This window comes from Syzygium oleosum, unplaced genomic scaffold (genome assembly GCF_021117445.2).
Source record: "Syzygium oleosum isolate NSW1041296 unplaced genomic scaffold, Sole_v2.1 Sole_v2.02, whole genome shotgun sequence".
Taxonomy (NCBI): Eukaryota; Viridiplantae; Streptophyta; class Magnoliopsida; order Myrtales; family Myrtaceae; genus Syzygium; species Syzygium oleosum.
The window spans coordinates 5671002-5682813 of NW_026607486.1; the positions used below are offsets into that span (position 1 = coordinate 5671002).

The window sequence follows — 11812 nt, forward strand, 5'->3', positions numbered from 1 at the left end:
TGTTCTTTTAAGGTCAAAGTCTATTATCACATTTGACTCCAACACTGAATAGGAAATTTAGATTTGTGTATATCTCCTTTTTTCGGCTTTACTTGGCAGTAACTTTTACACAATAAAAAAGAAAATTTCCTACATATTTCCTTTTTCCTCCTTTTAATTATTTATTTTCAAAATTCAGATTTTCGCTACAAGCTCAAATTCGAGACATATTCTAACAAATGTAGGCATGGATCTTCAAATTACAAATCTCCCAACTCGTAATCAATTATAGTCATAGGTTACATGAAAATTTAGAAAATGGTGAAATTTCTCTCCGATGGCTCTATCTAGACTACAATCATCTGCTTGGGCAAAGCATTGTATCTACCCATTTTAAGTTTCTACATATAGTCCGTCACGTCAAGTTATAAATAGTCAATTACGTAAATCAATTTTAGCGTACCCATTAGGGATTACTCATCAATAGTCAATATTGTGTGGCTCTCTTTGAATGAGACATCAATGCAGTTGCGTAACTGAGTTGCCCCCCTCTGCATTATGCAATATTCCTTAATTTGCTACCCGTGAAAGCGATGTTGCATATACATCGATGATGACAAAACCCTGTTGTCCAGGAAAACGAAAGAAGCCTACTCAATTCCATCATACTGTTCGACGAGTCGATGTGACTTTAAACGAGCAAACATCATCGAAGATCGTAAATCGATTTGTTGAAGCGAATCTAATTGAAAAGAAAAGAAATCTTGACCGATGACTTTTCTATTTGGATATGAATTCCTTTTCTAGAAGGTGACACAAATTCACGTGAAGATTTGTTTCCGTTGAAAATTCTTTTCTTCGGCTACACATAAAAGTAAAAGAAGAGCTCAATAATAATAATAATAATAAAAGATATATGTTCTTTCTGTGTGGATGTAGAAATCGAATCACGTAAATCGCTTGTGTCCTTTATTGTTCCTCTTTTATTTCTCTGGTGATTTTCACATTGACTTAATTTGCAATATCATGTCTTTCCGCGATAATATTAAAATAGATACTATCATGGAACTAAATATCAAATACCCGGCCGATGTAATCTTGTTTTAGACAAGCCATATTCATCATTATTGATTTTGATGATTGTTCAATGTTTCAAACTAAAACTACTCATGTCAATGGCGGCGGGCTCTTAGGCCGCATAGGCATCCAATTACGATTCCTGTGACTTGTGATCCGTATACATGAATATGGATATCATGTAGCAGACGGCTATGGAGACACACCCTTATTGACTGGATCCCAAGAAAGAGAAATGTGAGGCTCGGTGGCTTGCCCTACTTCCATAGATGTAGAACTTTTTTAGTAATTTTCTCTTAATTGAATTTAGCAATGCTCAAAATTCGACGATAGCATGTCGAACGCATTACTTAAAACACGCGTTACCTGATAATCTTTCTTTAAGCGGGGCCAAAAGAAACAAGGAGGTGAAATCCAACTAAATATGACAAATTATAACGTGGTGCCATACTTGGAAATCACGCATAAAATAAGGACAAAATAGTTGACAAAGTTATATAAGGAGGGAAGCTCAACTCAAGGATTGTTAAACCAAGCTGAGTTGTCTTTGAAAAGTCATTTGATTCGTCATTCTCTAGTGAGAATAAACAATGGATTCCGCCGGACTCAAATCGGCCACAAAGCCACACGCAGTTTGCATTCCAAGCCCTGCACAAAGCCACATCGGGGCCATGCTCAAGCTAGCAAAGCTCCTCCACCACAAGGGCTTCCACATCTCCTTCGTCAACACCGAGTTCAATCACCAACGGCTCGCCAGAGCCCGAGGCCTTGAGTTCGTGAACGGAACACTGAGCGACTTTCAGTTCCTGACAATCCCCGATGGTCTTCCTCCTTCGGACGCGGATGCGGTGCAGGACATCCCGATGCTCTGCGAATCGACGAGGAACTATATGATCGGCCCCTTCAGCGATCTCGTATCGAGCCTGGGCTTGAACCCGAGTGTCCCTCCGGTGACTTGCATCGTCTCAGATGGTTTCATGACGTTTACGACGAGTCCTGCGGCTTCAAAATTTGGGATTCCACTTATACACTTGTTCACTATACCCGGCTGTGCCCTCATGGCGGTGAAACATTTGCGAGCCCTCGGAGAAAACGGTCTTGCACCACTCACAGGTAATAATAAGTCAGGATATTGTTGTTAATGATGGGATAAATATGTTTGAGTTTTAATTAATTGACAACATAACTATTAGCCCAAAGGGTGCACGTTCCTCCTCCATTGCTTAAGGTGCATGTTCGAATCCACCGTATTTTTCATTTTTTAAGGCCAGCCTTAGGAACACATAAACGTGTCTTTGGTAATTACACGATACGTGTGGTACGGGAGAACTGCCACATACGATAAGATTCCTGTGCTATTTGCATTTTACTCCGCGCATGTATAAAAAATCTTGACTTCAATCAAAACAGTCTTGACTTCGATCAAAACAGTCAACCATAGTTCTTCATACCCGGGCCTTAAATTCCCTTATATAGGCTTTATCGTTATTGGTTGTTCAACGTGGCACGACCAGCACTGACATAGATAATTTATACAAATTTTTTTTAAAATGAATTTTTTTCTTTTTTTCTTTTTTTTCTTGTTTCCTTCCACTGGTTTGCGGTGTCGGTAGTGTTGACGAAGGTCGCTGGCCAAAGGCGAGGGTCGCGATGCCCTCGCCTAGCCCAAATCTGGCGAGGGCATTGTGGCCCTTGCTAGATATGGACGAGGGCTTTGCGGCCGATGCCTAGTGCCGACGAGGATTGCCGGACCATAATGAAAAAAAAAATCGCAATAATTGCAAAAATTATCCACATCAAAGCTGGCCGTGCCATATAGGATGGCCGACGTCCACGTCAATGATTTCAGGCCAAAATTGGCCAGAAGAACTACATTAGCAAATCGTCAATGGTTTAGGACTAAATTGGCCAAATTGAAATGTGTAAAATTAAATTGGCATTCGTACAATAGGTTTATGAAATTTTTGGTAATCTTCCCTAATTAACCATTACTACACTGTATGTGAATTGTGACTTGTTCTTTTTTTTTTTTTGGTCAAAAACGAGAAAAAGTCACCGTAATTAGATTTGTTGCCGTTTGATGATTTTGCATGGATATGAATGCATGCAGATGAATCCCAATTGATGAACGGGTATGGGAACACCCCTATCGCCTGGATCCCGGGAATGAAAAACATGAGGCTGCGCGACATGCCTCACTTCATCCGAATCACTGGCTCCGATGACACCTTGTTCAACTTCCTCACTGACACCGGCAACAAGACAGGTAATGCCACGGCGACCATTGTCCACACCTTCGAGGCGCTTGAGCCGGATGTGCTACATGCCCTCTCCTCAATGATCCCTAGGGTTTATACGGTCGGACCACTCCACTTGATGATCAATCGAATCGCTCAAGAAAAATCATTTGCCTCGAAGCATATTGAGTGCAATCTCTTGGAAGAGCACAACGAGTGCCTCCAGTGGTTGGACTTGAAGGAGCCTAAGTCCGTGATCTATGTGAACTTTGGGAGTATAGCGTTCATGACACATCAACAGTTGGTTGAATTTGCAATGGGACTGGCTAATAGCGATCAGTGTTTCTTGTGGGTCTTGAGGCCTGATGCAGTGAATGGAGACACAGCGATTCTTCCCGGAGAGTTTGTGGAGGAAACAAGAGAGAGAGGCTTTTTATCAGGGTGGTGCCCGCAAGAGAGAGTGCTGAACCACCCTTCAATAGGAGGTTTCTTGACGCACTGTGGCTGGAACTCGACCATTGAGAGCTTGTCGGCCGGAGTTCCGATGTTGTGTTGGCCGTGCTTCGGAGACCAACAGACGAATTGCAAGTATATATGTGATGATTGGAGGATTGGGTTGGAGATGGATGGTGATGTGAAGAGAGATGAAGTGGAGAGGCTTGTGAGGGAGTTGATGGAGGGAGAGGTGGGGAAGAAAATGAGAAGCAAGGCCATGGAGTGGAAGAAGATGGCAGAAGAAGCAGTTGGTGAAAAAGGGTCATCTTCCATGAATTTGGATAAGTTGCTGGACGAGGTTTTATCTAAGTAGTGTAATTTGATATTTTTCTTTATGCGCTATGTTTCCTCCATTTTCAGTTGAATAAGAAGACTTTCTTCCAAAGTCCTTTAATTAATTGAGTTATGAGAATGTTTATCACCCAATTTAACTGAAATGAAAGAGTGTTGGTGAAAACAGCTCTTATTGGTATACAACAATATGAGCATTACTCTGGTCTGTCTATCCTATGACAAACCAAATATGAACATCATGTTTGTGCCTTGGTGACAGTGGATATGACCGTACTGCTCTTTCGGAATTGGGCGTGTCTAAGTTAATTTGATGGTTGGCCTTAACCTAGACTTCTTATGTCAGCTGGATTCAACTTGATCATTAGGATACAATTTTGCTGGCCCTCAACGATCTTGGCTCAATTTGCTCATTGAGAGGTCTTCCATTCCATTCGTGATATATTGTTGTATATAATAATTCTATCCAAGATACTGGAAACTCTACGAGTACTCGAAGCTAGTTAAAAAGTAGACTTGCGAGCTTGTATGGGAACTTTCTTTTCATCTTTTTCTTTTTTTTCTTGAGTGAAATGGATTTTTCATTAACAATTATCCCTGAAAAAAGCCAATTCTATGTATATTGATGGTCTTTTTCAAATTTTTTTGTTGTTGTTTGTATGAATAATAGAATTTCGAGGGTATTTCAGGGAACGACAATGAGGTATCTTCTTCTTCTAGGATTTCGGAGTACATGGTAAATCTCATTGGGAAGTTGTGAAGTGAATCGTCATATATTTGATGAGACATTAGACGTTGGTATATTATATCAAAGGGACAGCAATAGCAGTGAGACCACAAGGTATGTAGATTCAGATCATGCCGGTGATTTAGATGAATGCAGATGTTTAGCAAGGTACGTGTTATGCTAGCAAGTGGCATAGTGAGTAGGAAGATGTCCTTATAGGATCACATTGCCTTGTCTTCGACTGAGACATGGTACATGGCACTAACGTTTATAGCAAAGGAGACATTATGGCTAAGGGGATTGCTTTTGGACTTTGGATTAGATTAGAAAAGTGTTCGATATATACTGTGATAACCAAGGTGTGATATATATGGCATATAATTCAGTTTATCACAAGCAAATGAAACATATCAATATCAAGCACCACTTCATCCGGGTAAGATTGTTTTGAAAAAGATTGCAATAGCGGAGAACCCAATAAACATGATGATTAAGCATGTTCCTTTGGCGAAGCTCAAGTTTTGTTTGAGCACAATTGGCCTCTGTGGAGAGTGAGCATCCGTCGGAGCATTGGAAGAGCAGCATGAATGATGAGCACTATGACTTAACTACAAACGTCGAGCCAATGTGGATAATTGTCAAATTATGTTTTGAGTTTGAGCCCGTGTATACTTTTTAATTTGGATTAGGATTAATAACTATTTGTAATAATGGGCACACTTATTTTGTAAAATATATTTTACTTGTGAGTAGAACTGTCAAACGGATGAGTCGGGTCGGGTTTAGATGTGGTCGCAAATGGTCTGATTCAAATAGATCTATTTAATCCGTTTTGATCCATTTTCATGTAATGCAAATCTAATGACTCATACCCGACCCAACTCATACCCAATCCATACCTAACCCAATCCATATTCCTAAAACACTTTTATATTTAACTAAATCTAGAAAAACTTATACCTAAATTGAGATAAGAGTGCTGAGTGAGTGCGAGATTGAGTAAAGGTGAGAGAAATGAGTTAAATTTAAATAAGTTATAAATCCATTTTCGACTCATTTAACACTCATATTATGCTTATACCCATTTATAATCTATTTACTGAATATAACTAAGTCATTTATGACCTATTTACTGATATATGAGTTAAAAAATGAATTTATAATCCATTTTGATAAGTCTACAAAAATATCTTTGTAAGAGAAAAGAAATAAAAATAAAAATAAAGGAAAGATGAAACTTTGAACTTTCTATGTTGCTGAAAAGGAAAAGCGAAGGTTGCTGCCACAAGTGGGGCCCAAGGGTTTAGTGTGAGAGAAAATAAAAGGAAGTGGGTGTCTTTTAGTTTGAATTTGACTCCAACACGGCCGCATGAGCTGCTCTTTCCTGCCACGAAGCCGCCAGCGAAAAAAAAAAATTCCGAGAAAGAGCCGAACAGTGAAAAGAGATAGGGACGCGCGATCACGCTCTCTTTGATCGCACGGAGGAGTAACGCGATGATTTTGTGTTGTGAGTTTATTTTCAATTGAGTTGTTTTATCTATAAATACTATGAAATTTCGTGTAATTTAGGTGTAGAAAATATTCAAACGTATGAGCAGATTGTAATTCCGATTTTTCAATTTTAGTGGATTATTTATCATTAGCTTTCCCTATTGATATAAACACTGACACTCAAACCAAATCACGTAAATCACTTATATCCTTTATTGTTCATCATTACTTCTCTAATATTTTCGTATTAACTTAATATGTAACATCATGTTATTTCCGCGTTATTTCAACATCCAGATTGGTTGGAAATCCTTCCTCAATTGCAAGTTATGATTCTCAGGACCAGAGAATTCTCTGGCACAATGAACAATCTGATGACGAATCGTCTCTTAATATTCAGAATTTTGGACCCATAGAACGATAACTCAATGCATTTCCCATTGCGTACATCTCAAATTTTAAGGCAACGATGGACAAGATGATCTCCGGTACAAACTAGGCAAATATTACCCATACTAGGAGTTCCATTTTTCTTATGAACCGTACATAAAACCCTACAAATGGAGATCCAGTTGGTGAAAATTTGGAATACCTACAAAACCCTTTGACTTGTCGATCCGATAATAACTTCCAAATGGAAATCCCTGGGACCATTGGAGAGCTCGTTTTGCTTCGAGGTTTATACATTTCCCACAACAACATCACAGGTTTCATAGCTCAATGAATCGAACATTATCAGTGTTTCTTAGCCCCTAATTACACATAATAACGCACACAGTATTTAGCCCATAATTACTCACGAAATAATTCATCAATCTCACAAAGTAATTATACACAAAATTTTACCACAAAAAGTTAATTGGCTTCAAACACTTAGAGTTGTTGATGCAATTACACGGAAAAAATCACCAAGAGAAACCCACATCAAGCACTCGTTGAGTACAAAGCTTCAAGACTCTTCGTCCCACTTGCAGGAAATATATATATGAAAACCGCGTTTGGCCGATTGTGGTCTTCAAGTCCATGTTGGACTTTCCAAGTTTTGAACGTGTCTCCCAAGAATATTTGTTTCCTACTGCAACTTTAACTTTTCCTTTTTACGGTCAAAGTCTAACATCTCATTTGCCTCCAACGCTGACTAGGAAATTTAGATTTGTGTATGTCTTCTTTTTCAGTTTTACTTGGCAGCAACTTTTGCACAAGAAGAAAGAAAATTTCCTGCATATTTCCTTTTTCCTCCTTTTCATTATTTATTTTCAAAATTTAAATTTTCGTTTCGGACTCAAACTCGATATATATTCTAACAAATATAGGTATTGATCTTCAAACAACAAATCTCCCAACACGCAATCAAATATAGTCATATCTTACATGAAAGTTTAGACGACGATGAAATTTATTTTTGATAGCTCTCTCTAATCATTTGCTTGGGCAAGCATTATATATGCCCATTTTAAGGGTGCGCATGATAAACATTCTTTTTTTCTGTTTTCTATTTTTTTGTTTTTGGGAACATATTTGAAACAGAAATCCGTTTAGTAACACAATTTCATTTTTCTATCTCTGAAATAAATTTTGATTTCAAAAATGGGGTGGGAACAGAAATGGGAATCAAAATTTTTTTACTTTTATATTTCTAGAACAGAAATGAGAGATAAAAACTCTTATTATTGTTTGTCTTCGCTACTAGTTGGCTGCCTGCCACCGGCCGCTGCCTGCCAACTGCCTCTCGCCGCCATCCTCCATCGCCAGCTGCCGTCCTTTGTTGCCACTTGCCCACGAGGGAGAAATTTTTTGTCATTGTCAAATGAAATTTTGTTCCAAAAACAAAATTTTTTTACTTTTATATTTCTAGAACAGAAATGAGAGATAAAAACCCTTCTTATTGTTTGCCTTCGCTACTAGTTGGCTGCCTGCCACCGACCGCTGCCTGCCAACTGCCTCTCGCCGCCATCCTCCATCGCCAGCTGCCGTCCTTTGTTGCCACTTGCCCACGAGGGAGAAATTTTTTGTCATTGTCAAACGAATTTTTGTTCCAAAAATAGAAATTCTGTATCGTTATCAAATGCGTATTTTTGCTCAGAAACTCGTCCAGGAAATAGAAATAGAAATATATATTTCTAGCTAGAAATTGATTTCTATTTTTGAAACAGAATGGTTATCATTCGCACCCTAAGTCTCGATCCATAGTCGGTCACGTCAAATTATAATTAAGTCAAATTACAAAAATCAATTTTATCATTCCCATTAGGGATTACTCGTTGATGGTCAACACATGCTCTCTTTCAACGAGACATCACCGTAGTTGCGCAACTGAGTTGCCCTCCTCTGCATTATGCAGGTTTCTTTAATTTGCTACCCAAGAAATCGATGATTGATCAATGTTTCAAACTAAAACAACTCGTGTCAATGGCGGTGCACATGGATCGTGTCACGTGACGAGTGAATTACACACGCTCTTATGCCGCAGAAGAATCCAATTACGATTCCTGTGACTTGTGATCCGCATGCATGCAGACGGATATCATGTGGCAGACGGCTATGGGGACACACCCTTATTGACGGCATCCCAAGGAAGAGAAATGTGAGGCTCGGTGACTTGCCCTACTTCCATAGATGTAGAACTTTTTTAGTAATTTTCTCTTAATTGAATTTAGAAATAATTGTTCAGAATTCGACGATATCATGTCGAACGCATTACTTAAAACACACATTACCCGATAATCTTTCTTTAACCGGGGCCAAAAGAAACAAGGAGGTGAAATCCAACTAAATATGACAAACTATAACGTGATGCCATACTTGGAAATCCCGCATAAAATAATGACAAAAGCTCAACTCAAGGATTGTTAAGCCAAGGTGAGTTGAACTCATCTTTGAAAAGTCATTTGATTCGTCATTTTCTAGTGAGAAGAAACAATGGGTTCCACCGGACTCGAATCGGCCACAAAGCCACACGCAGTGTGCATTCCAAGCCCTGCATAAAGCCACATCGGGGCCATGCTCAAGCTAGCAAAGCTCCTCCGTCACAAGGGCTTCCACATCTCCTTCGTCAACACCAAGTTCAATCACCGACGGCTCGCCAGAGCCCGAGGCCTCGAGTTCATGAACGGAAAGCTGAGCGACTTTCAGTTCTTGACAATCCCGGATGATCTTTGTGATATCCTGAAATTCGATCCTTTTTCAAAATATATGAAATGATTATTTCATCAATGCACTGTTAGTTAAATCTCACTCTGAATTGATCACTCATGAGATGACTAACTAATAGGGAAATGCTATTAAAGAATTAAGTACACACGACCTGAAAACTCGACCACTGATTGATAATTCGACCATAAGGATTGACGATAGACAATTTTTAGTCATTATAAACCGATCAAGGAACGGTTATAAAATGATTCACCAATAGTATACAATTGGATCGCAGGTGATTCTGCATGACCATTGTATGGATTGCGAACGACCTTAAACCAATTCCTAACGATCATGTACTTCGGAACTAGCGATTGACCCCTTACAATTACATGACAACCGAGATCACTCATGATTCGAGAAAGCTTAGACGTGGTTTGACATCAAATCAACCACGGGTCGAATACGCGTAACTCCTAAAAGCCGCCCGTTAGTTTGAGATATACTAAAATCGCAATTGATCGATTTTGACCATGAATTAGAATCCAAATTTGGGTATCAAACTTTCAAGGATTTCAAGACTAACCTATTGGACATCGCCTTGATAATCCTCTAATTTATCGGTTTGCTTGAAATTCTCGGAAAAGGAAATTTTGGGCCGAGAATTGGAGCCACAAGGAAGTGGGCTGAGCTAAGGCCCATTGGGCCTCACGCCCAATGTGTGCTTCGGCCACTTGGGCCCTAACAAGTTCAAGTGGGCCCAATGAGGCCCACTAAGCTCACTTTCCCATTTTCTAGCCCAATTTGAGCCCATAAACTTTTCAAGCTATTCTTTATCCTTTTAAGCCCAAACTCGATTTATATGAGCCTGTATAAAATTCTAGCCCATATACGCGTATAGTATTTTATACTATACTTTGTGAAATGACAATTTTGTCCTTCTAGCATTAAATGAGAAGTGATAAAGAGGAGTGAAAGTCTTGGTTATTTATGAATGGAAATGATGAATTTTGGGACTTGAACTTGACTTGAAGAGGAAGCCTATCTAGAGAGAAATATATCTCATTGCCTCTCTCTCATTTCGGCCCCCTATCTCCCTCCTCTTCTCTCCTTCAGCCGAGCTGAGCAATACCACCGCCCTAGCTGCTACTTTGCCGCCGTGGAGGCTCCCACGGAGCGCCATGACCGCCTGTTGCCGTGCGCCGTCCGTCTGAGCCGCTCCCCTCGCCAATTCACCTCCACCACGAGCCAAACCAACCCCCACAAAAGCTATTGAGCTGCTGTCCATGCCATCGTCACCACCTTTCGGACCGAGCCACGCGTAGCCCTCGCCGTTGCCGTCGTGCCTGTGTCATCAGAATCGTTAACGGGTGAGTATCGCGACCTACCTCACGAGGGCCAAACTCGATAAGGCGGGTTTAGAGGTAAGTATCCATAAAACGGTTCATACGGCACGTCATAAAAAACAACTTACCGAAGCGTCAATCTTTTATTCATCCGTACGGTCCATTCATCATGAACGCGAATCTTCCTTAATCCATACCTCGCGTGACAGCAGATCAATTTTATCTTTTTTAGGAGTCGCCACTAGCCTATGTCGGGGGTCGGCTAGAACGCCTAACCAATACGCGCGAATTTCGTATTGATTTCTACGAGAACCAGAGATCATAGGTTTGGGGACTAATTTAATATTTCTATTAACGCCCTTTCGGTACTGCTAAACCTATCATGGTTGTTATCTAAGTTGTCATGCATTTGTTTTTTATCATTTTCATGTCAAAACCTTGGTCTACTAAGTGATCATGCATCTTGTTTTTGTGTTTTTATTTAAGATTCTAAGCTAATCCTATCTTAGTCTAGAAAAGAAAGAAACAAACAATTGTATTAAAAAAAACATTGTGTAAAGTAAACAACCAAGATATTGAAAAGACAAAGCCAATTCTAAATGTAAGAAAATAAAACTCGCAACTCGTCGGGTGTTTATTACAACACGAATTGAAAGTCCGAGACATATGTCGGGTAATGAATGAATTTTTACAATTGAAATGGTCGGAGAGGACATCGACCATCACCGTATACCAAGAATTGGGTCGGAACGGACATCGACCTTCGCCATCTTCAAGACCGACGTCTTCTTGGACCTATTCTAATTCTAAAGCTAAACTAGACTAGGTATATACAAGGGAAATGAACATCATAATGTTCACAAAACACACAATAATTATCCATACAAGAGAACGCAATATGCAAGAAGATGCAAAGATGCAAATGTAATTACAACAATGGCCTCGAGATTGGCCTTTGGTTTAAACTTGCGTCGTCCTCATCTAACGACCTACCCACTCCATTTTAATGATGACTTATGTACATTAGCCACCAA

General features: G+C 39.6%; 1 protein-coding gene across 1 annotated transcript; it reads left to right on the forward strand.

The window, feature by feature from the left end:
* Window positions 1-1570: 1570 nt before the first annotated feature.
* LOC130135349 (7-deoxyloganetin glucosyltransferase-like) lies at window positions 1571-4177 on the forward strand. Its single transcript, XM_056304275.1, has 2 exons — window positions 1571-2169; window positions 3167-4177. Exons 1-2 carry the CDS (start codon window positions 1647-1649, stop codon window positions 4099-4101), a joined length of 1458 nt encoding a protein of 485 aa, XP_056160250.1. The 5' UTR covers window positions 1571-1646; the 3' UTR covers window positions 4102-4177.
* Window positions 4178-11812: the final 7635 nt, after the last annotated feature.

Excerpts from the sequence above, each read along its gene's own strand:
- LOC130135349 (XM_056304275.1), top strand. The coding sequence starts at position 1,647 with ATGGATTCCGCCGGACTCAAATCGGCCACAAAGCCACACGCAGTTTGC. Across the intron at positions 2,170-3,166 it reads CGGTCTTGCACCACTCACAG|ATGAATCCCAATTGATGAAC; the intron begins GTAATAATAAGT and ends GAATGCATGCAG.